Raw genomic sequence first — 25,988 nt, 5'->3', positions numbered from 1 at the left:
AGCCACTTAACCCTGCTTGTCTCAGTTTCTCTTTCTGTAAAATGAGCTGGAGAAGGAAATGGCAAATCGCTCTAGTATCTTTGCCAGGAACACCCCAAATGGGATCATGAAAAGTCCAACACCACTGAACAACCACCAATTTCTATTAATACTACAATCGTCTTCTCAGTCACCCATTACTCAAATTCTGATGCCATCTCTGCCTATCTCTCTTGCCCCACACCATCTAATTAGTCACCAAGTCCCTACTGCTCCTAGCTTGAAAATATCTCTAGAATGCATCCTTTTTTTTCCCCAGTCTCACTGCTACCACTTTCCTTCAGGCTCTCATAGAATTTCTCTTGTGGACTACCACAATAACCTCTTAACCTGTCTTTCTTCAGTCCGTTCTAAAGCACAAGTGTCAATAATAGTTGATCATAGTCGTGACCCTGGGCAAGTCACATATCCATTCTTGATCTCACTTTCTTCAAATAAGGAAGTTGAACTAGATCACCTATAGGGACGCTTTCCAGCTCTAAATCCTATGTACCTACGATATAACAAGGTAGTTACATGTCTACGGGGTTTACATTCTTCCATTGAAGCACAATATAAAAGGAGAGATATATTCAATTTGAAAAAATGAGGATAAAAACTAAGTTTTTAGGCTTTTTCTCTGAATAGACATCTCAGCTAACCCTGCATGAACATGTAGACTGCTGTCTTTTTAGGCAGCTAGGTGACACAATGGATTCAGGGATGGCGCTGGAATCAGGAAGATTTACTAGCTATGGAACCCTGAGCAAGTCACTTAACCTCTCTTCCACAGTTGTTGTGAAGCTAAAACAAAATAATAATTGCAAAGAGTTTTGCATATGGAAGATATATACACAAACACGTATATGCATATATAAATGTTTGTGTACGTATCCTGTCTATCATTATTTTTCTGACCATTTTGGAGGTTGGTACCACTATTTCCAAAGTTGTTTTTAAATATTCCTGACTCTTGCCTCAAATCTACCTTCTCTAACCCTCCTCCACACAAACCACCAAAGCGATTTTCCTAAAGCATAGATCTGACCTTGTTGCTTCCTTATTCTATCAATTGCAGCAACTTCCTACTGAAACTAGAATAAAATGTTATTTCATCTTTATTTCATCCTCTTTTTTTTCTATTTTGTGCAAACGTTATAATGTTAAGTTATTAGTATGGCAGAACATGCATATAAATAAGTATACGCAGATTGGGGATAAATGCTAAAGGGTGTTTTACTGACAGGGGGACATGATCAGAAGTGTGAAGACCACTGACCTGAAACACTGCTTATGCTCAATAAATGTTCAATTGTACCATATCAACTGAAATGAGTTAGCTCATGCTAGTTAACAGTGGATGCCAGTTCATTTTGATATTAACTCTATACTTTAATTTCCCAAAGTAAAATGTGATGTTTCCTGTTTTTGGATCAGGTACCTCTATCAGGAATCCTGAAGCTATCCCACTTGCAAGAAGGAGTATACATCTTCCAACTGACTGTGACAGACACTGCTGGTCAGAGGAGCTCTGACAATGTCTCCGTGACTGTACTCCCCAAGGCACAAACTGCAGTAGGTGAGGGGGAGAAAAATTAAAGTATCATTGGAGGATAATTCAACTAAAAAAAAACCCATGTTATTTATGGATCTGTAGTCTTCCTATGCTTACAGGAATAAGGGCTTTTGTAGGTTCTTCCATTTGATTTTCTAAAACCTGAAATCTGATATCATTTCAGGATGATTAACACTTCATTATGGGCAAGATAAGAGCTTCTTATTCCTGAAATTTACAATGAGATGGTTAATAGAGTGTGAGAGCTTCAGGGCATAGTAAAAGCCCCACAAATATATTTATATGTGTACATGTTTGTGTGTGTGTGTGTATATATATATATATATATATATATATATATATATATATATATATATATATATATATATATATATATATATATTCTGTTTGCAAAATATTTTACAAATACTATCTTGTTTTAGTTTCACAACAACCCTGGAAGATAGGCTCAGGGTGATAAAACTACTACTTTTTTATTTTTCCTATTTCTCCTAAATTCTAGGTCTCTTGTTGGAAAGATTGTTGATTGATTTAGTATGTGTATGCATACATATATGTATATATAAATATGTTATATATCACAACCCATATATGTGTCCACACACATATATATGTATATGCATATACATATATATTTGTATGTGTGCAAATGTGTATGTGTGTATTTCCTGCAGAGCCTCTACTAATATGTAATTCTAAATGGATAAAAATTAATAAGACATTCCCAGGATTTTGTTTTGTTTTAATTATTTAAAAATATTGTATAACTACCATATTAATATGTAAATAATAACAAGATTATTATTAGATTATAAGTAATAATAATTTTTAAATATTCAGTATATAAATCCAATTCAAACTCACTGCCTTTATTTCTTTTGAATAATCATCAAACTTTATTATCTTCTAAAAGCTCCTCATTTCTAAGGTGAAAGCATCAAGTGCATATGGTAAACCAATCCGTATGAGTCATGCGGATTGTTCACCAATGGCACTAGGCAGCACTGAAGCTGGTGAAGTAAGACATCTAAAGTTGTTTAGCCATTACTGGGAAAGTCACTTTTGGAGAGACGCTGTATTTGTAAGCCTGAGATGTTACATACTGTTCTTAAGCTTGCAGCAAGCCTCTGGCAGTCTTGGACTTTCCATTATTTGCAAAGGAATTAACATAATGGGCAAGTAATAAGGATAGAAGGATTAAAATATAAATATAATTTCTCCAAAACTATTCTAAGCTCACATCAAAGATATGGCTCAGCATGCATATTAGAAAGAAAAATTTCTAAGAATTCCAAACCTATGGAGCATGGCAATCTTCCAGTGCATTATGCTTTCATTAGAACACCAGTTGTCCATTTTTCACTGTATTTGTGATCTCATTGATGTGGGTATTATCTCCACTGATGCTGATCATAACTCATCCATGCCCAAATTATGCAAGTCTTGTTCATGTCTTCCCCAAAATTCATCATGTGGCATCCACTCGACACACTAGAGACAAACTATAGGTCACAGAGTAAAAAATAAAATTTTTGACCATTTACTTTGCCTCCTTTAACTTTAAGCTTTAAGGGTTTATGGGAACAGGTCAGACAACTTTTCTCCATTCTGGCAACGGGAGCATGTGAGAGAATTCAGATCCTTGCCCATGAGCCAGCATTAGGCTGATGCTCAGTTGACAGCCCCATGAATAGAGAGTAAACTTCCTGTGCCAGGTATGGGCAATTGATTAACGGCTGTGCCACACAGGGAGTGATTGACTTAACAGTCTGTTGAGCACCCATTTGAAGGCACTAGATGTAAATCAGGAAAATAATAATAGCTCACATTTATATAGCTTTATACAGTTTTAAAGAGCATTTTTATCTCTCACATACAATTCCTTCTCTCCATTCACACAGCCACCTTCTTTCTGCCCCTCATCACCTTTTCTGAACTATTATAATAGCCTCTTACTTGGTCTCCCTGCCTCAAGCATCTCCCTGCTTCATTCATCCTCCTCACAGCTGCCAAAGTGATTTTTCCTAAGAGCAGGTCAGACTATATCCCCTCCCTCCCACTCCATCAACTCCAAATGTTCATGTTACTTCTAAGATCAACTCCTCAGTTTGGCATTTAAAGCTTTTTATAACCTTGCCCCATCCTACCTATTCAGCCTTATTCTCCATTACTCCTTTCCACACTCTATGGTCGAGTCATATTGGCTTTCTAGATGACCACCTCCCATTTCCATACCATTTCAAGGTCTCCTACAGCAGAAAGGATCTTCACTTTTCACTTCTACCACTTGGAATACAGAGTTCCCTTCAGGACTCAGGTCGAGTACCACTTTCTGCATGAGGTCTTTCCTGTTTCCTCCACCTCATCTGCTAGTGCTTACCCCACTAAGATTGCCTTTTATCTGCTTTGGAATTTATTGAGCATATCTATATGGATATATGTTGCCTTCCCCATTAGTATGTACCTCCTTGAAGATGGGAACTATCTTATTTTTCTTTTGTCTTTGTAGCACAGTGCCTAGCACATAATAAGCATTTAATAAATCTTGTTTGTTAGATAAATTGATTCCTCACAAACCTGTGAGATAGGAAATTGTGCCCATTTTTTTATGAGGAAGTTAAAGGACAGAAAGTTTAAGTGGCATGTCCACAGGTCACATGACTAGTTTAGTACACTTTGGGATTTGAATCTAGGTTTCTTGTTCTAGGCTAGCTTCACTACACTTCCTCTCATGAAGTATATGATTTCGTATTCTCAGGAGTAAATGGTACCTGTGTTGACCTAAATGATTTGTGATTGAAGCTCAGTACGTATCATAAATGTTGGATTTGCTCTGGCTAGTAGTTATCAGGGTCACAGGACTCTCCTAGGCACATGCCTAGCCAACTTCCCAATCCAATATTGATTCTAGGGAACCTAGATCTGGAACTAGGCTTTTGTCTCTGTCCATGTGTAAAGTAACAGGTGAATATATTCCTGGCCCCTAAAAACAAAATAGAAAAGGTGTATTTCTCTGACAGCTTGAGAGCACCATTTTCTCACTACCTGACTCTGCTTGTGTCTTGGGGGCAGGGAGAAAGTAGCCTAAGACAGACAGATGGTGGGCAAACAGCCAGGCATTTGTTTTGCCTCCATCCATTTGCTTGGCCAGATTCTACAGTCTCCAGTAGCAACTTGGCAATTAGAAATGAGAAAAGGTCTTTGAAGTTGCCTGGGACAGAGTGAAGTGAATGTCCTTTGAAAAGCAACTTCAGGCTCCAGACTCTCGCCTTCCTTCCAATGGCCTTGTGTCCTGCTACAGAGCGAGCTCACATGTAGTTACTGCAGATGTTCTCTTGAGTCACACTTTACAGCTAGGGCTTTGTCATTGCCTTATGAATAAGATGTTAGGAATCAGACCCTGGGAGTAAAACTCTTTAAAATATTGAAAACAGGAGGTGGAAACGTTTCAAACATTGCTCATCATTCTGCAGCATATAATGACCTTGTAGCTCAGGCAGAGCTGTAGTGAATCAGGGCCACTTCATTACCATATCGTCCCCGTCACACGCCAGCAGGCAGCAGACAGTGTTAATTGTGCAATGAAATCTGGCTCAGTGGGATTAGATTTTGTATGAAGAGGCTGTGTATTTTCAAAAGAGAAAGCTTGAAGATGTATTCAGAAGTAACTCTTCTACACATGAGCTGACATTTTTGTGTGTGTTCTTTTAAAGTAGGACAAATGGCTCATTTAAATATGCCAAATGTTTTCATTAACTCATTGTTGCCTAGAGCTTTCTTGTGGCAATTTAAAAAAAAAAAATGTAACCTAATAAGGACTTTGCTATGCCAGAACTCTTCTACATCCTTCCCTACCTTGTCATTTCTCTCCATCTCCCTGGAATTCTCTAGAATGCTGGCCCTATTCCCCATCTTCCTTCCCTGGTGACAGTTGCTATCACTGCTCTCCTCACCCTCTTCTTTCTAATTCCGATTATTCCCCAACTTCCTCAAGATCAAACATTTGCTTTTTCCCAACTTTTCCAACTGCATAACTTCATCATTTGTTTCTCTAGAGTAGAAATCTCTAAGGCTTTGCTTGGGCATGTGCACTGTACCTTTTATTCCCTATCTAATATGATATTTGTGTTATAAAAAGATCTGTTTAATCCACTTTGTTCCTAGGAACTTCTGAAACTTTTCATGATCCTGCTCTGGCCAGACCTTTAGTCTACGTTGTATATGCTAGATGCGTGCTCAATTGAGACAGATTTAACTATGAATAGATAAATTATCCTTCAAAAAAAGGTCTTCTCCTTAAAAGTCTCAATTAGATAAAAGGTCTTCTTGAGAGCCCAGGAAGGAATATGATTTCATCATCTGGAGAAAATAAAATTGTCATTGGCAAAAAGCAGAGATTCTGACAAGGCACTGCCCTATGCCAGGGACACTATGACATTCACTCAAAGGATGCAATAGTCACAGGTTGAAGACTAACCAAAAGAAACTATTAGTGAGAAGACAAGAGTACACACATGATATAGTGAGAGATAGTGTCTGCTTTAAAAATAATGAAGTAGTATTTTAAGATGTATCACTAGTGTGGGAGGCAGCTGGGGAGCTCAGTGGATAGAGCACTGAACTTAAGAGTCAGGAAGACCTGAGTTCAAATTCAGCCTCAGACACTTACTAGCTGTGTGACCCTGGGCAAGTCACTTAACCCTATTTGCCTCACTTTCCTCATCAGTAAAATGAGCTGGAGAAGGAAATGGCAAACTGCTCCAGTATCTTTGCCAAGAAAACCCCCAAATGGGGTCGCAAAAAGTCAGGAATAACTGAATTACAACAAAAAATAAGATGTTATCTTGGAGATAGGTTGAGATGAGCAGCTAGGAGACAGAGCAGATAGACCACTGGACTTGGAGTCAGGAAGCCCTGGATTCAAATCCAGCCTCAGATGCCTACTAGCTGTGTGACCCTGGGCAGTTTACTTCTGTCTGCCTCAATATCCTCATCTCCATAATGGAGAAAATAATAGCACCCACCTCCCAGAGTTGTTGTGAGAATGAAATAACATAATATTTATAAAGTGCTTTGCAAACTTTACAAGGGTGTGTGTGTGTATATATATATATATATATACACACACACAGCTATAATTGTTATGGGGAAAGAGGTCTTGAGGTATAATCTATACAATGAAAAAAATGGCAGGAATGAGTGGTAGAAGTTATTTGCCAACCAAAGCTCAATAACATTCTGAAATATCGAATGAATGTATGAGTGAGTGAGTATAGGGCTCTATCACAAAGAGGAGTATAAGACATTGGTCACTAAAAAAGAAAACATGGCACCCTGGCAAGTCACCTAATCTTTGTGAACCTCAGTTTCCTTGCCTGTAGAATGAAAGGCTGGACTAAAGAATCTCTAAGATACCTTCTGTCTTTAAATCTGTGATCTTTCACTGACCCAGTATTCACCCTCACTTAAAAATGAGTTTAATGAAAATGTGTAGGAGGGGAAAGTGACTCTTGTGCCATAGGTTGTTAGTGGCATGAACAAGAATCCAAGGGAAGATATATGAGCCTTCTTTTATTTTTTTCATTTGTCTGATTTTTTTTAGTGCCTTTTGTGTGTATATAAATCTTTTCTTTGTTATTGGTTTTTAAAGTGGATATCACAGAAACTTGCCTTGTTTGGTTCTTTCCTGTTCTGAATTTTTTCATCTTCTTCCATGTGTTTTTTAATATCTTATTGATGGTTTGGGGGTATTTTCATAGCTTTCCATTAATCACCCCACCCAAATTGAAGCCTTCCTTTAAAGTGAATGAGGATAGTCATACCAAACTGAATACATTAGCTCCATCTAAAAATGTTGGCAACTGGAGTCTAGACTCATCAATTTCCCCAGAGCCTGCTTTTCTGACCAGTTACTAATTCTTTCCGCAGCAGCTGCATCCCTTTGACTCGGTATATTTCTTTTACCTGTTCTTTGTTGCCCTAGACCCCTCTAAAAGTCACAGCTTCTGTGTGCCCCATCCCAGAGGTAGCTTACCAGTGATTTGAGGTTTGCTTTATAAACAGAATGTTGGAAAGTTTGCTCACGTTATCATTTCTTCTGTGACGACGGCTGCTGCATCGACATCACGCTGGCTTGCGATGGAGTGGATCAGTGCCCTGACAGATCTGATGAAGCTTTCTGCCAGAGTGGTGAGTGGCCAGGAGGGAACACCCTTGGTCTCGGGGCTTGGAAGCCCAGGGAAGTGGATTTGTAGCACAAATGTCTGCATGCTTATTTTTAAGGAAGTAAGGTTCTTTGAGGCAACTGAGTGGCTGAGTAGATCGAGCTCCAAGCCCAAAGTCAGGAAGACTCATCTTCCTGATTTCAAATATGACCTCAGACACTTACTAGCTGTGTGACCTTGGGCTAGTCACTTATCCTCTGTCCAACTTAATGCACTGAAGAAGAAAATGGCAAACTACTCAAGTATCTTTGCCAAGAAAATCCCATGGATAGTATTGGTGTGCTTTGGTTCATGGAGTCACAAAGAGTTGGACACGACTGCATGACTGAATAACAACAATACATTTTTTTCATCCAGAGGTTGGGTGGCATTTTTCATCTTGGTATTGTTAGTGTCTGCAACGACAGTGACAATAACTCGTACTTATATAGTGCTTTAAACTTTTACAGAGTACTTCATATGTATTATCTCATTTCAACTTCACGAAACCCCTTGAGGTAGGTATTATGGTGGGGCAGAGAGATGGCACAGTGGATAGAGGATCGGATTTTACTAGCTGTATGACCCTGGGCAAGTCATTTAACCTCAGTGTGGCTCAGTTTCTTCATCTATAAAATAGGGATAATAATAGCACCTACTTCCTAGGGTTGTTTTAAAGATCAAATTGAGATAATACTTGTTATGCCTTGGCACAGTGCCTGGCACATAGTAAGATCTCTACAAAAGTTAACTATTATTGTTATTATGTCATTAAAGATAAAGAAATGGAGACTCAGATTACCAGTGGTCACACAGTAGTTAGCTTCTGAAGCAGTATTTCAACCCAGGTCTCCGTGGTTCCAAATTCAGCATTCTATCCATTACATCACCCCTGACTTTCCCGTCCCTGCATGTAGTAGGCACTTAATACATGTTCACTGAATTGAATCAAAAAGGAAGTTAAATGCATAGACCCTTTGTCATTGATAACTGCAATCTAAATTTGCAATCCCAATCGAAATTTTTCATTGTGTGTACAATATAAAATATGAAATAGTGGTGATTGTCAGATTAATTATTGATCAGATTTCAAATAGCACTCTGTAATTCGGGGATTTCCCACATGCTTGATGCTACAATGTCCTATCACTGCTTCATACTTCAGTACTCTTGCCTGATCTAAAAGTACTCATAACATGTACTTTTTGAAAATGTACAAGTATTTATTTTCTCCCCTCAGCTTCTCCCCTTTTAAAAATAATAATAGCAAAATCCTTATGCTTCATCAAGCAAAACAAAGGCCCACATGGGCATGTCCAAAAATGTAGGAATTCCTTCTCCTTCTACTTCCAGTCCATTCCTACCCTCTCAGGAGGTAGACAGCCTCCATCATCACTGATCCCTTTAAATCATGATTGATCATTGCATTGATCAACGTTTTGAAATCTATTAAAGTTGTTTGTTTTTACAATGGTGTTATTATACAAATTACTCTATCTGGTTATTTGACTCTTATTCATACACTCATCAGTTCATGCAAGTCTCCAGGTTTCTCTGGTAAAATAGTGTTTCATTACATTCCTATACCATAATTTGTTTATGGTATCCCCCAAGTAATGGGCACTCTTAAAATTTAAATTAACATTAATTTTGTTTTTGAAGTAATTTTTTCAGATTTTTATGACTGATGTTTAGTATAATTTATGAAAACCAAATCACATGCTAAAACGCTTTTCTAGTTATAGGTACTACAGGAACACAACCAAGGGGAAAATCACAATATTAAAAAGACTGATAATGTTCATTGATTAGATCTGCAAATGTTGGGTCTGGGTCTTGACTCTGCCATTAACTATTTCTGTCTTTAAGTCTTAAATAAAAAAGTTCAGACAAAAATTGTCCATTAAAAACCAGAGATGATGGCATTTATTTAAAAAATTTAAATACTTGCATTTAGAATTCTGCATAACTGCAATATTTCATTATTAGAGATACACTGACAAGTTAGTGTTTTTCAGTTTATTTTTACACCCAAAAAAAAACCCTGACAACTAATAATTAATTTATTTCCATTCATTCAGTGAGTCCTGGCCGCAAGACAATAACTCATGCTGCTCTAAGTCCAGCCCAGCAAAGAACTGTGGGATTGACTGAAGATACAAACAGAAGTCTTCCTTCGCAAAACGTCCAGAAAGCCACAAGGAAACAGCTGCTCCCCTCAGCCAATGCAGACAAAAGTAACCATTCAGTCTCTCAGGGACCACAGAATCAAATGAGTGCTTTAATGCCAGGTAAGGGCTTAAAAGTATCACTCTCTAAAAAATTCTTTTAATTTAAAAAAATTTTAAATGATAACATCAATTCAATAAACATTAAATAAATATTAATGATCATCAGTAGACACAAACTTTTCCATATACAGAGAACAAGGAGTTATATAAGGAACTACATTTCTGTTGCCTATAGTTTTTAAAGTATATATTAAATTTAACAAGATGAATTGTTCTACTTTTATGTCCATTTCTGAGCTTCTTTCTGAGCTGCATTTGCCAAAAAATATTTTATTAATGCACTTCTTTTTTTTGCATTTCTATCACTACCCATCCAGTCCCAACAGAAGTACTCCCTTGTAAAAATAAGTATTGTCAAACCCAATAAACCACCGCATTGTTCATGCCTGAAATTGTGTACCTCATTCAGGACCACCTCAGTTCACAAGGGTCTTCTCATTTTTCTCTGCACTTCTTTTTATTTCTTATGGTGCACTTATTGCTTTTATACGCCAGAGATGTGCAGCCATTCCCCAGTTGGTGGGCACTCCTTATCCTTCCAGTTCTCAGCTACAACAAAAAGTACTGCTATAAATAGTCTTGTATGCATAAGTCATTTCCCTATACATCCTTGGCCTCCTGAAGTCATATATAAGGTATATATTAACTCAGTGTCTCTGGATCAAAGAATATATACAATTTAATTACTTTGGGGGTCCAAAATTATGGAATTTTCTTCAATAAAAGCAAAAAAAATGTTTATTGTGATTTAATCTTGATTCGCAATTGTTTGTATTTAGTGTATAGTTAAGATTGAGAGTTCAACCTAATATTTTGGGTTTTGCTGTTCAGTTCTTTCTGTCATGTCCAACTCTTTGTGACCCCATCTGGAGGTTTTCATGGCAAAGACACTGGAGTGGTTTGCCATTTTCTTCTCCAGCTCATTTTACAGATGAGGAAACTAAGGCAAACAGGGTTAAGTGATTTGCCCAGGGTCACACACAGCTAATAAGTTTCTGAGGTCAGATTTGAACTCAGGAAGATGAAGCTTCCTGACTCTAGGCCTGTGAACTCTTTTCACTGTATCACTTAGCTGCCCCACAGCCTATTATTATCTAGCATTTGAACAGAGCTGACTAACAGAGTCTTCAGAGTTGAAAGAAATTTTGAAGGTCCACTATTCTAAGTTCATGACCTCTCAAACATCCAGCCTCTGTTTAAACATGTCTAGTGACTAGAAGTTCACTATCTTACAAGGCTATTCATTTCACTTTTTAAAATAAATCCAGTTCAAAAGAGTTTCCTCAAAGCAGAATGTAAAAGAAGTATTTAATATATAATATGAATCAAGTATGGGATAAGAGTTTATTCCTTTCTTTTTTTAATTTAATTTAATTTATTCTGAACTTAAGAAATATAACAAGCTTTTCCATAACATAGTAGACTAGAAAAAAGATGATTGTACATGAAACTAAATATATAACATGATTCCAGTATGGGACTTTATTCCTGCACACAGAAGGAATGCTAAAAACAGCGGCCTTAGAAGCATGCAGTAACAGAGCAAATTAAACAGGCTTCATATTTAGTAAATTTACAGATTAGGAAACAGGATTAAGCAAATTAAAAAGATTCAGTAATTTAACTTTTAACTACTATTACAGTCTTCCAGGACGCTGACATTTAACTGTGTCAGAACATAAGGTAGTACTAAGTATTGTTGATTAGGCATTTAACATTTTGCCTCTGCGCAGCCCTTCCCTTATGATTCTTAGTTGCCCTCCCCCTCCAGGGTGTTAAGGTAGTTGCTGGGGACCACTGCAGTGCTTTCATTCAGCTCTAACTTTTCATGGAAGCTTTAGACTTCTTGAACTCACAAGGCCACCTCCAGTCTTGGACACATCCACTTCAGTATATTCATCAGAAAACAACACAAAAAAAGCAAAGGAAGCTGTAGACCCGGTGCAAACTCACCTCATTTTGACCCCTTGCATTAGATGCCACATAGACAAAGTCACCAGGAAACCCAAATAGAAAAAGACCCATCTTTCCCAACCCCTCACTGGAGTCACATGATGCCACATGGAGAGTCACTGCCAAGGGTCCCCTCAGGGTTTGCAAAGTCCTTTCAGCTCTGGGCTACCACATGTCTAGAAGAAGTCAAGAAGTTCATCATCTCCAAAAGCCCCCAGACAATAAGTGCCCATGTCCTTGAGGTCCCCAGAAATTTCCAGGGGATCCCTGGGTACACATAAGAGAGGATCCTGTAAGCCAACTCAACCTCTACTACACCATGATTCTGTGAACTAACATATTCCTGCATTTTTCTCTATTTTGTCCTATCTGCTTGTCAAATGAATAGATAAATTTCTCCCTCAAGCTTATTTCATCATCATAAAATGATCATCTACATTGGTGATTCATTTTCAAATCCATGCTTAAGCCTCAGAAATGTTTGATTTTCCTCATCGTTTCCTCCACTATAAGGTTAGGGACTTGACAAAATCTCGGCGGTCTCATTCTGCTCAAAAGTTTTGTGATTCTCTAAAAAACACGAATGTCTATTTATATTGTTCAAATATCTTGATTCAACCAAAAAAAATTCTATTTTTTGTTACAAATGCTTCAATTAATGTGATGGTTCTATCATTCAAGAATACAAAATGTCCCATTTCTGTCTACATTTATAACCATATCGTTACCATTCACTCTAAGCATAAATTTTTTTTAAACTTTCTATAGATATTTAAGTAGCCTAGCAAATATATACATTGAATGGATTGCTTACACACTCAGCAGCATTTTGTTGTGGCTGTTGGGTGTGGTTTTTGTTTGTTTTAGTTTGGGGGTTCTTGAGATCATGGGTTCCTTGAATCTCAGAGCCAGAAGTCAATTTAGAGGTCATGAAGGCCTATCTCCTCATTTTACGGATGAGGAAAGTGAGCCCTGCAAAAATTAAGCTGTGTCATGGGCAGCAGCATCTGAGCAAGGACAGTCCCATAAACACTAGGGTTTATTTTCTATCAGTTTTATAAATATAGAAGGGAACATCAAAGAAGTGAACACTGAAAGAAGTAGGAAGCAGAATCTTTTTTTGATTGTCAGTAAAGGAAATACCAAAACAAAAAAAAAGTATCCATCCTATGTCCTAATTCTCTTTTGGAGGGAGGGAGCACACGGAAGGTGCTATAAGTTCTGTATGCGTCAACCATATGTCAGGGAATACCACAAAAAAACTGCTAACATGATATTAGGCTACGTTAACATAGTGTCCAGAATATGGAAGATGACAATCTCATTATAATCTTCCCTGATTGGACACATTTATGTAATATCAGTATTTAGTATTGTACCACTTTAAGGAAAGGTTATTAACTAAAATTTGCCCAGAATGACGAAAGAACTAAAAATGTGCATAGGATTTGTTGGAGGAATGGAAGATGTTTGGCTTGGAAGACTTAGGGCAAATATCATTTTGTTGTTAAGTCGTTTTTCAGTCATATCTGACTCTCCATGAGCCCATTTGGGGTTTTCTTGGCAAAGATACTGGAGTGAGTTGACCATTTGCTTCTCAACCTCATTTTACCAATGAGAAAACTAAGGCAAGCAGGGTTAAGGGACTTGCCCAGAGTCACATAGCTAGTGTCTGAAGCTAGATTTGAATTCAGGAAGAGGAGTCTTTCTGACCCCAGACACAGAACTCTCTCCATTGCACCACCTAACTGTCCCTGCAGATACCATAGCTGCCTATAAATACATGAAAAGCTGGCCTGTGGAACAAAGATTATATATGGGCTTAGACAGTAGAACTAGAAACACTGGGTGAAAGCTGCAGAGGCAAATTTCAGCTGGATGTAAATAATCATTCTAACAGAGCTCTTACTAAAAAGGCAGGTGGTTCTTCCTCTGTGGGTGACCATTTGTTGGAGATGTTGGGCAAGACATGCAATAGCTCTGGCTGAGAGACTCCTTCCAACTCTTGAGACTCTGCAGTTCTCTAATATGACCTTGGTTGTTCACTCTTCAGCCCAATTCATTCTTTTCCTCAGCAATGAGTGTCAAAACTTTTGTAGACAGAGCTTAGGGATGCTTTTGGATACAAGTCACAAGGTTTGAATTTTAAAATTCCTCTATAAAGTTAGGGAAGGGAAAAGCTTATAGCCTAAAAATACTAAATCAAATTTATATAACCCTTTCAAAGAACTTTCCTCACAATAAATCTGTGAGGTAGGGATTGCAAGTGTTATTATCCCCATTTGTAGATTAGGAAACTGAAGCCAAGAAGGGTAAGTGACTTAACCAGGGTCACAAATCCAGTAACTGTAAGAGCTGGGATTTGAAGTCACATCTCTCCTGATCTCAAGACTGGCGCTGCAGTGTTATTTCTCTATCATGCTATAAATTATTTCATGGTAAATCTTCATTGGAAGATCATCAACTTGTTCCCCAAGCCACCTGGGTAAGTAGGATTCTGAGATGTGGGTAGAAAGTTATCAGTCCTAATAACTCTAATATAAAAAATGAAGAAGCTGTGCCTACATTGAAAACTTCGAAGTAAAGTATCCTGGAAGTAGTTATTTGTTTTCTCTTTTGATCCATTCCCCTGTTTGAGTGACTAAGTATAGGATGAGGGTTCATAGATTCAAAGATCATTTTATTATAGAACCTGAAAGTTGATATAGTCATTAAAGGTTCAATGTCAGTTTGGCAGTCTAGTGCCCTAGGGATCTGTTCTTGGTCTTGTACTGTTTAATATTTTCATCAATAACTTTGACAAAGGCAAAAAGAACATCTTTACCAATGACATTAAGCTAGAAGTGACAGCTAAACCCTGGATCACAGGGTCAGAATCCAAAATGGTCCCATCAGACTAGAACATTGGTCCAAATCTTATAAAAGGAAATTTAATAGGGATAAATATAGATAAAGTCTTCTACTTGGGTTCAAAAACATCAGCTTCACAAATGTTATATTAGGAAGGCATAACTAGATATAAGCTTATCTGAAAGAGATCTAGGGGCTGTAGTAGACTGCAAGCACAGCATGCATCAATATTATATGCTATGTGTTTACACACACACACACACACACACACGCACACACACACACACTCACACTTATAAGTGTTATATGGAAGCCAAGAAAATCAATGAAATCTTGGACTGCATTAAGAGAGGATCAATGTCCAGGACTAAGTCAATGATCATCTCTCTGTACTCTGTCCTGGTCATGCCACATCTGAAGTGTTGTGCTATGACCAACCACAGTTCTAAGAGGATTCAGAATGAAACATGCTTCTCACCTCCTGAGGGACTCAGAGTACAGAGTATTTTTGTTTTATTTTGTTTTTGACACTGCAAATAAAGGAATTGGTTTTGCTTGACTCTACATCTTTTTAAAGGAATTTTTGTTATTCTAGCTTTCTCAATGGAGACGCGGGAAGGGGGAAAGTGTGGATCTGAAAATAAAATAAAATTGAATGAGAAAAAAAATGAAGTGTTGTGTTCAGTCCAGGGCACCACTTTTAGGAAGGAAATTGATATTCTTTGCAGTAACTACAAGGAAGGATTTTATGTCTATTCCATGTGAGGATCATTTGAAAAAACCAAGGATATGTGGAGAAGAGAAGATCCAATGGGTACATTATAGCTGGACTGTCTCATATGAAAGACAAATTAGACTTGTTCAGTTTGGCCTCAGGCAACAGAATTGGATTCAACGAGAAAAAATATCAAAGTGGAAGATTTAGCTTTGGCATAAGGAAAAACTTCTTAACAATTAGAGCTGTGCAGAAGTAGATTTGGCTGCTTTGGAAGGGCGTGGGTTATCCCTTCATAGAAGGTCTTCCAGCAGTATTTTACAGGAAGGATTCTTAATCAGATACAGGCTGAACTAAATAGTTCCTTCCAGTTCTGAAATTCTGGTATTCTGATTCTGAGAGCTCAGATGTTATCTCATCAATACCTCCATGAGAATATATGTATACAATATGCCCAACAAATGATCATCCAGCCTCCACTTGAAGTCCTGAAAAGCCGTGGATAGCCTGCAATCTGCCTCAAGGCATTAGATGTTTTTCTTTCTCTTATTAGACTTATATGTACACCATAAATGCCAGAAAAACTGAGCGCATAAATTAAAAGGAGAATAGAGTCCTACTGTTGCTTGATAAAGCCCTTTGATTGTCTGGACTGCCTTGTGTTTACCCTCTGTGAAAAGGCAGGATTGCCAAGATGTTGTTGGATTTCACTGTTCAGCAGCAGACGCTGCATAGTCTGTGGTCTGTTCACTCATTAACACTTTTTATCTGACCTGGCCAAGGCAAAAGAAAGCTGGTCTCTGAGACAACTAGGATCTGTTTTGTATACACACACAAATTGGCTCTTTTTCATTTGTAACTTGATTAACTTTGTCCTTTTCAAATCCAACTCTATAACCTTATTTAATGGATTGAGACAAAATTTACATGTTGAGTTTCAAAGTTCTAAGTTTTCATTAGTTCAGCTGTTTACAGCATAGAAGCAGGGTTTCTTAACTCAGGATCTGTGTTTTGCTTTGCAAATTTTAAAGTGCTATAAACTCCGAGCTAAAAATGTGGGGGTTTTTGTTGTTTTTTAATATTTTGATGATAGAATTTCCCTTGTGATCCTATGTGTTTTATTTTATATATTTAAAATATTTATGTATTTAAAACATTACTCTGAGTAGGGTTCAAGGTTTTGCTAGACTGCCAACGGAGTCCATGACACACAAAAAACAATTAAAAAAAAACCCTGTACTAGAGCCTGGACGTGACTGGAGTAATTACCAGCTAAGCATATTGCATTTATGACAGTGCATGCTAACCAAGGTTTCTTGCCCATTGTAAATTTTTTGCAAACTAAGTGGCTATAAGATTTCGTACAGTCATTCTCATCATCAAATTTTCCTGTTTCCTTGCCAGGAAATTAAAGTTTAAAGAAATTAAAAGATGATATTTCTGAGAAAGGTAGATTTAATTTATGAGAGTTTGACAAATACTATAGCTAGGTAGAACTCCATGCTCCCCATGATTACTGTTTCAAAGTGTTGGAATTCTGACTTCTCCATCTTAGCAAAAAAGCATTTTAGTTCTCAAGCGAATAAACGACCAAATAAAAGCCAATCCATTTATCATTGTGAAGGAAAATGAATTTTTTTGCTGATAGAAAAACAACTCTTTCTACAAGTTTGTTTTAAGGAAAGCAAGCACTAAGATCTACGTGTCATAGTCTATATTATTGATAATGCCTTGTGAACAAATATAATCTAATAAATCATAATCGACCAATGCCAATATTAAGCGTTACTTCTATGCATAATCCAGCCCTGAACTCTGAGGAACAGACAGCAAAATTAGTTCTTGCTTTTTTCGAGTTTATGGGCATGTATGTAACTATTTGGGTTTTTTGAAGTCTACAGACATGATAATTTGTCACCATTCAGAGTGATAGGTGCAAAGCCATTTTGTTTCTAATGAAAAGATACTAAGATACACTAATTCATCTGTTCCAAATCATTCCTTGGTTTTGAACAAAATGATGCTTTTATTTTGTCAAAAAACAGAATGTCACCAACATTCTGATGCCATAAAAAGATTATTCTATAAACAGCCTTGTAGATAAGCACAAAATAATTTATCAAAACTGTCATGCTTTTATGGGTTGTTCTCTTCCCCTGAATGCATGTTGGTAATATAATTGATACAATAAACAGTTTTATTAGGACCTATTAATAGTCTTGCAAATAGGCTTACTATAAGGCAGCTAGGTGGTGCAGTGGATGGAGGGCTGGGCCTATTGTTAGGAAGACCTGAGTTCAAATATGGCCTTAGATACTAGCTGTGAGAATCCTAAGCAAGTCGTTTGACTTCTGTCTGCCTCAGTTTCCTTGTCAATAAAATTGGAATGATAATACCACTTATCTTCCAGAGTGATTGGGAGGATAAAGTGAAATAGTATTTGTAAGTTATTTTGCAGACCCTGAACAGCTATATAAATACTAGCAACTCAACTCTGACAAACTGGTAAACTATTTTTTAAAGTTGGCTACTACCATAATAGGATAGCTGACCAAACAGAATTTTATTATAAAAGCTATTTGTTTATAAGAAAACTCAAGTAATATTTCCAGTACAGTAAAACAACATGGAAATTAAGATTACTTGTACTAACTCAACAGCAGAGTAGTAACTAAAGAGATTTTATAGGTTTGATGTTATAGGTGTGAAACGTGACCTGTCAAGGAATGATGGCGAAGCACACAGTGCTAAAAGTCAACACCAATATTTCTCATTCATTTTTGTTGTTGAGTCATTTCAGTCATGTCCAACTCTTTGTGACCCCATTCTATGATTTCTTGGCAAAGACCTGGGAGTGGTTTACCATTTCCTTCTCCAGCTCATTTTGCAGATGGAAACTAAGGTAGGCAGGATTAAGTGACTGGCCCAGGGTCACACAGGTAGTAAATGTCTGAGGCTGGATTTGAACTCAGGAAGATGAGTCTTCCTGACTTCAGGCCCAGAATTCTATCATTGTGCCACCTAGCCTCTAATAATAATCACATTGCTTGAAACTGACCTGTCATTCAGATGACGGAAGGAACTTCTGATGAAGGAAAACCCTCCCTCCCTTCCAATGCATATCATCTTCTCCTCTGTAACTTTGAGTCTTAGAGAGCTGTCTGAGTCATTGATAAATTAAGTGATTTACCCAGAGTCACATAGTATGTGTCAGAGGTGAGACTTGAACCCAGGTTTGCAGATACTAAGACCAGCTCTAGTCACTTTAGCACATCATAATAGCTGCTCTTTATAGTGCTTTAAGATTTATAGCATGTTTTACATACATGATCTCATTCAATCTCTTTGGTCAACAGAGAGTCTAGAGTTGCACTCAATAATTCAGCCCTGAGATCCTGTTTCAGTCAAGTACAGGTTAACACCAACTATTTTAGTGGGATCTTGTGATAGTCAAGGGTATTCTAGCGTTCCTTCTCCACTTTGCTTGAATTACTTCTGTTATGGCTGTTAAGGATATGGAAACACCTTCAAGAATCCAGCTCTTCAGTTTGGAACTGTGCCCAAAGAAAGAGCTATAAAAAGGTGCATATCCTTTGACCAAGCAATATTACTTCTAGGGCTGTATCCCAAAGAGATCGTTAAAATGGGAAAAGGACCCACATGTACAAAATTACGTATAGCCACTCTTTTGTGGTGGCCAAGAACTGGAAATCAAGGGGATGCCCATCAATTGGGGAATGACGGAACAAGTTGTGGTATATGAATGTAATGGAATACTATTGTGCTATAAGAAATGACAAACAGACAGACTTCAGGAAAACCTGGAAAGATTTAGGTGAACTGATTCTGAAAGAAGTAAGCAGAACCAGAATACTATACACGATAGCAGCCACTGTGTTTGAGGACTGTTTTTGATAGACTTAGCTCTTCTTAACAAAACTTTTCCAAAGGACTTATGATGAAAAATGCCATCCGTGTCCAGAGAAAGAACTATGGAGTTGGAATGCAGAGTGAAGCAGACTCTTTTCACTTTTGTTTTTTTCTCATGGTTTCTCCCATTCGTTATAATTCTTCTGTGCAACATGACTAATGTGAAATGTGTTTAATAGGCATGTATATGTAGAGCCTATATCAGATTGGATGCTGTCTTGGGGAGGGAGGGGGAGAAAATTTAAAACTTATGGAAGTGAATGTTGAAAAATGCAAATAAATTAAATATTTAAAAAAAGAATCCAGCTCTTGCTCATCAGTGCAGATGCACATAGAATAAGTAGATTGTAAATTCCTTGAGAGCAGAAAGATTGTGGTTTATCCTTCTTTGTATCTCCCTTGGGGCTAATCCACATAGCCAGTGCTCAGAAAATATTGGTTGAATTCATTAGGAGCAGTATGTGAGTAGGAAGAAGAGGGAAAGTACTTTCATGTCTTTACAATTATCCCTTCCAGATTGGAGGGCGGAGGGAGGTGTTAGGAGCACAGTAGGGAGAGGGGAGTTGTTAGGCATATAGAGGGGAGAGTACGCTCAATGTGGAAAATCCACATAAAATTTTTTGGTCCTCCCTTCCTAACAGAGAAGTCCGAATTCTTATTATATTAAAAGATAAAATATACTACACATATATTTTATGCATTTCTGAATTTCTAAACTTTTTTCCATTTCATTTCCTGGCCTTCACAAGTCATCAGGGCTTATGCAAAATTCCCAAAAAATTCCCATTTAATTTCTTATTTCATACCATGCCATATCCAAACTGCAATGGGGAAAGTTTCCATGTGGAAGGGATGACTGTATTTCTTTCTCACAGAGACATCAGACAAGCAAATTATCAGCCACAAACAAATGACTCTGGGCCCTTTTTATTATTGTTTTTGCTTCATCACCTAAAAGCATAACTGAGATTGGAAGAAGCAAAATAATTGCCTTATGCCATGCTTTTTATTTGAGGTCACAAAAAAATGAATCTGGGACTCTGGTAAAGTCATAGTAAATTATGTCTAGAAATATTTGTCAGAGGAAAGCTGAAGGCCAGTTTAGGTCTGGGATATTTAGATGAGCCTGTTCTGCCAGAAGAATATCCTGTTTTCAACTTTGAAAAGCTAGAAGAACTCTGATAAACACAATGACAAACAATGACTCAGTGCTTAATACGGTAGCAGGTACTTAATAAAATGCTTCTTGTCTAGAAATGCTCACTGATTCCAGAGGATTCTTCTTGAAGCATACTACCCACTTCCTGACCCAGAAGTGTTCGATTCAGGGTGCAGACTGAGAAGTAACATGTTTTTTTGGACAAAGCCAACGATGGAATTTGTTTTGCTTGACTATGCATATTTGTCACAAAAGTTGTACTTTTCTTTTTTCTTTTCCAATGTGGGTGAGGGGGTAGGAGGGAGAGAAAATAGATTTTTGTTTATTGAAAATAAGTTTAATTTCAAAAAATTAAAAATAAAAAGAATGATCTTTTTCATGTGGTCTAACTATGCCTGGAGATTCTGTACTTTTGAAGCTGATATTTTTTGAATCACCCATTTTCTGGAACCATCCTCTCCAGAATTTCCAAATGACCTCTGAATCACCATATCTGATGGTCTTTTCTTAGTCTTTATCCTTCTGGACCTCTTCAATGCATTTAATACTCTTTACCACCCTATCCTCCTATATAATCTTTCCTCTCTGGGGCTTTTTTTTTTTTTTAACAGTATTCTGTTCTGGTTCTCCTACCTGTCTAATGACTCCTTCTCAGTCTCCTGTGCTGTTTTATCAACCACGTCACACACACCCCTCAGTGTTAGAGGGGAGAAGGCACAGACCAGAAAGATAGGCAGTATTTGTTTTATTTTTAATCTATCTCCAGCATCTAACACAGTGTCCAGCACATTGCAAGGGCTTAATAAGTGCATGAGGATTTGTTGTTTATTTTTCTCTTGAGTGGGGAGATTAGCCAGTTAAGCCACTTTATTTAAAAAAAAAAAGATAAAGATGCTATGAGAAGTGCTTTGATAGATTTGTGCTTTTGATTTTTATTTCTGTCTCATTATTTTAGAAAAGGGAGCTTGTATCCACAGCTGTGTGACCTCATTCACAATTCACTTTGGAAAGATAAGCAAAGAGTTCCATTGCAGGGTAGCTCTCAGAAGTCAGTCCAGGAGTGAGTTCCAAGGATCTGCAGACAGTCAGCAGCTTCAGATCAGTCATCTGACCTTCTAGTTTATGAGCCTTCTATAGCCTCCGCAGAGTGTCTTGCACATCAGTGATTTCCATCTCCATAAAACCAACTCTACTTACATGCTTCTTTTATAAAGCCATGAATAAGATAAATGCTTAGAAGGATGCCCAAGCTATGTGAGTGTGAAAGTAAAAAGGCCCACACAGAGCCTCCAAGTGTTGAGGAGAGAACCATTTGAATTGGCAAGGATGATCTTTCCAAGATATTGTATTCAAAATGGAAAGGAAGTAGAGCTATATTAACTAACACTTTCCAAATCATCAGCAAGTTGAAGTCTTAGGAAAATTCACAGAAGCTGCATGAGTGACAAAGTGAAGCTATGTTGGTAGTGGTTGCAGATAGGTGGTACAGTGGCTATCATGCCTGACTTAGAGTCAGGAAGACCTGAGTTCAAACCCAACCTCAGACACTGTGTGACCCTGGGCAAGTCACTTAACCTTGTTTGTCTCAGTTTCCTCATCTGTAAAATGAGCTGGAGAAGGAAATGGCAAACCACTCCAGTATCTTTGCCAGGAAAACCCTAAATGGGATCACAGAGAACCACTGAAATGGCTGAACAGCAAAAACAGCTCTAAATCTGTGAATATCCTTTGCTATTTTCCTCGTGTGCATTGTTATTTTCCCTTGATAAGCCTGGTGTAATGGATGGAGAGCTGGTCTCAGGACCAGGGTCTGAATCCAACTTCTAACTCCAACCAGTCCTCAGAGTTTGAATCTGATCTCTTAACACATACTGTCTCTGTGACCCTGGGCAAGTCATTTCACCCTGAAGTGCTCTAAGCAGCTCGGTAAGACTATAAATCTGCTCATCTAAGTGGCTCCTACACCAAAGAAATCATGGCTACGGTCCTATCCCTAGATAGATGACTCCTTATAAGGCTACAGTTAAAACATGCACAATATAATTTCATTTATCTAGATGAATCAGGACCAAAGATGATCCAAATATAAGATTACAGTCTTTCCTTTTACTGGATTCTGAAAAACAGAGGACTTAGATGAAATATGTTTAGCATACAAAGGTATTTCTTATAACCCTGAAGATACTCTTTATTGAATCAGCCTCACTTTTGACTTCCTGGTTGGTCTCTTAAAATTTCCAAGCTGGGGGCAGCCAGGTAGCACAATGGATAGAGCACAGGCCCTGGAGTAAGAAGGACCTGAATTCAAATTCGGCCTCAGACACTTATTAGCTATGTGACCTTGAGCAAGTCACTTAACCCCATTTGCCTCAAAAAGAAAAAAATCTCAAGCCACATGTGGTTTGCTTGATCCTACAAGTTTAGAAGACTAATCTTCTAGAAGATAACATAAAAGTATACAAGTTTATTATCAGAGATCATTTGATTTACCAGACTCATTCTACAAATGATGAAATGGAGGCTCAGAGATTGAGAGGTGACTTTCCCAAGGTCACACAGGTGGTGAATAGCCAGCTAGGATATGAACACAGGTCCTTTGACTCCAAATGCAGGGTTCTTTCTACTGCAGCTTGTACCTGAATATGAATTCCCCTCAACAGCATTTCCAGTAAATAGTAATCCAGCCTCCTATTGAAGACCTTCAGTGATGGAAGACCTAACTCTAAGAAGCCCATCTAACTTTTGGACACCTACAATTGTTAGGAAGTTTTCCTCTATAGGAATCCAAAATCTGCCATTTCAAATGCTTACTTGGTGCTCCGTAGCCCCAATCTAATCCATTCTCTATATGACAGCCTTTCATATACTTGAAGATAATTGTCATATATGCCCTTTTCCTCTTCTCCAGACAAAGCATCATGGATCCCTGCAACTTGATAGGGCTTCTAGGCACTATCACTATCCTAGTTGACTTCTTTGGAGTGAACACCAACTTGTGAATGGTTTCCTTATCTAAAAAATGAGGAAATGGCAAACCACTCTAGTATCTTTGCTAAGAAAACCCCAAATAGGGTCACAAAGAGTTGGACATGACTGAAATGACCAAACAACAATTTAGATTTAACTAAGGCAGAGTGCATCAGGATGATCACCTCCTTATTCTAGAGTCTATGCTTCTCTTAATGTAACCTAAAATCACATTAGCTTTTTTGACTACCATGTCACATGGTTAACTCAGGTCTTTTTCATAAGCTATTGTCTAACTGTGTCTCCTATGTCCTGTACTTTTGCGGTTGACTTTTTTGAATCATGAAACTGAAATTGCAGTCTCCAAAGTTACCACTGATACTTTAATCAACATATATGAGGTTCTTTTCTCAGTTCTCATTCTTTTGAAAAAATTTTATTTTATTTTTAATTTATGAAATAAAATAAGCATTTCCATAACATAGTAGAGTAAAAGAAAATGAACTGCAAATCTATTAAGTATAGTTTGCCATTCCTTTTAAATACTTAATAAAGTTATCATGTAAATTTTTCCCCTTTTTTTCTTCCTTCTCCTGCTTGACCACTCTCTTCTCCAGAACAATATCTTCTCTGAATTCTTATGACGCTATTCTTTCCTGGTTCTCCTTTTACTGATCTCACTCCTCAGTTTCCTTTGCTGGCTAATCCAAATCATGCCCCCTCACAATCAAACAAAATATTGGCCCTCTAGAACTGACTGCCCTCCTTCTAAGCCATGTATATTCAAGGCCATGAAAAGATGTGCTTGGGCATCCCACTTGTGACTAGTGAAAAACGTCTACCTAGATTCCTTAAACAATTAGAGCCCTCTGCTCCCAAAAAGAGATTTCCAAAACAGAGGATCGCTGTTCTAGTGTCCTTTTCTTAAACTTGTTCTCTTTTGTTAAACAGGAGCAGTTTCCCAGCAGACTACCACAGAGCCATCAGCCCACTCTCACTCTAAGCCAGGTTTGATCTTCTTTCAATTCTTTCAATTCAATGTGGCTACAAATTGATTTTGTGGGTCAGTGGGAGAAAGGAAGGGAAATGAAGGTCAAAGATGTGTGGGAGTAGGGGGAGAGGAGGTTTGGACTAGGGAGGATGAGACCATGAGAAGGAAAATGCTTTCTTCGGCTTGTTGGTGAGATAATGAGGCAGCAGCTTCCCGGGTTTCTATCTCTATCAGAAGCAAATGAGTAGGAAACATAATCTGTAACATTGTAATGCTGGGCCCCCAGCTCTTTCTGAGATTTCAGAGTGTCAGGTTCAAGATCCACAGTGACTGGATTCCACCATGTAGAGTTTATCCAGATGACAAACTTGTCTTGCCAAGTAGGCCATGACCAGACCCTATCAGCACACTCACACAGAGAATGCCAGATTTATGCTGAGGGTGTAAGGAAGTCTGAAAATGATTCCATTGTAAATGTCTCCTTAACCCTAAGAGAAGAAGGAATAAAGATTCATGAGGGAGTCAGGTTTAATTTTTATTAAGAATAGGCAGTATTAAGAAATGTGAATTAAAACAACTTGAGGTACTATTGAGGTTTAGGGGTGCTGGGATCCTGAAATAGTGACACATGGGTCCTGCTTGAATGTATTTGACCCAAACCTTCTTTCTACCAAAGAAAAACAAGGTTTGTCAAAACGCTATCCAAGGTGGGTATGATTCTAAAAATCTTCCATCTTGGCCAGACTCTTAAGGAATTTCACCTTTATATTGCTAATGCAAGTAGGCCAGATTGAATCTAAGCACTTTAATGGAAACAGGATGTATCTTATATACAGAAAGACTGTGGGAGTGATCCAGGAGTGGCCAAGTAGTCTGGAGTGACTGGAGGAGGGGTCTAGAGAGGATCTTGATGGGAGTGGCTAGTAGGCTGGGGTGACTGAAGGTCAAACACCTGGACAAAGAAAATGGGATATGGCTAGGATCAAGACTGGGAAATAGGCAGTTGTAGATCTGGAAGTAACAGACAATGAAGGGCTGTGCTAAGTCAAGGGCAACAGAGAATTGGGCATGGGGACAATGAAAGGCCAGTTGAGAGGATTACTGGGATGCCTCAGGTGAATGCCAGAGACTTAACCATTTGGGAGAGTTCAGGGGGGTTTCAGAGCCTGTACCCTCCAGTACCACCTCACACCTATCAGATTTTCTAATATAACAGAAAAGAAAAATGATAAATGTTGGAGAAGATGTGGGAAAATTGAGATACTAATACATTGTGGCTGGAGTTGTGAAATGATCCAACCATTTTGAGCGATTTAGAACTATGTCCAGAGGACT

At 37.9% G+C, this 25,988-nt stretch overlaps 1 protein-coding gene across 2 annotated transcripts in view; it reads left to right on the top strand.

The window, feature by feature from the left end:
- Positions 1–25,988, top strand: part of LRP11 (LDL receptor related protein 11) — a 94,308-nt gene that overhangs the window by 50,822 nt on the left and 17,498 nt on the right. Inside the window, exons 3-6 of one of the 2 annotated variants that reach the window (XM_072643683.1) lie at positions 1,456–1,597; positions 7,658–7,783; positions 9,879–10,088; positions 24,614–24,670. In XM_072643683.1, the coding sequence (XP_072499784.1) occupies positions 1,456–1,597; positions 7,658–7,783; positions 9,879–10,088; positions 24,614–24,670 (535 nt within the window). Of the gene's footprint in view, positions 1–1,455; positions 1,598–7,657; positions 7,784–9,878; positions 10,089–20,790; positions 21,085–24,613; positions 24,671–25,988 lie in introns of those variants that run through there. The other variant, XM_072643684.1, reaches the window with a different exon arrangement.

This window comes from Notamacropus eugenii, chromosome 2 (assembly GCF_028372415.1).
Source record: "Notamacropus eugenii isolate mMacEug1 chromosome 2, mMacEug1.pri_v2, whole genome shotgun sequence".
Lineage (NCBI taxonomy): Eukaryota > Metazoa > Chordata > Mammalia > Diprotodontia > Macropodidae > Notamacropus > Notamacropus eugenii.
The sequence above is the reverse complement of the archived record's forward strand: the minus strand, read 5'-3'. Positions and strand labels throughout refer to the sequence as shown.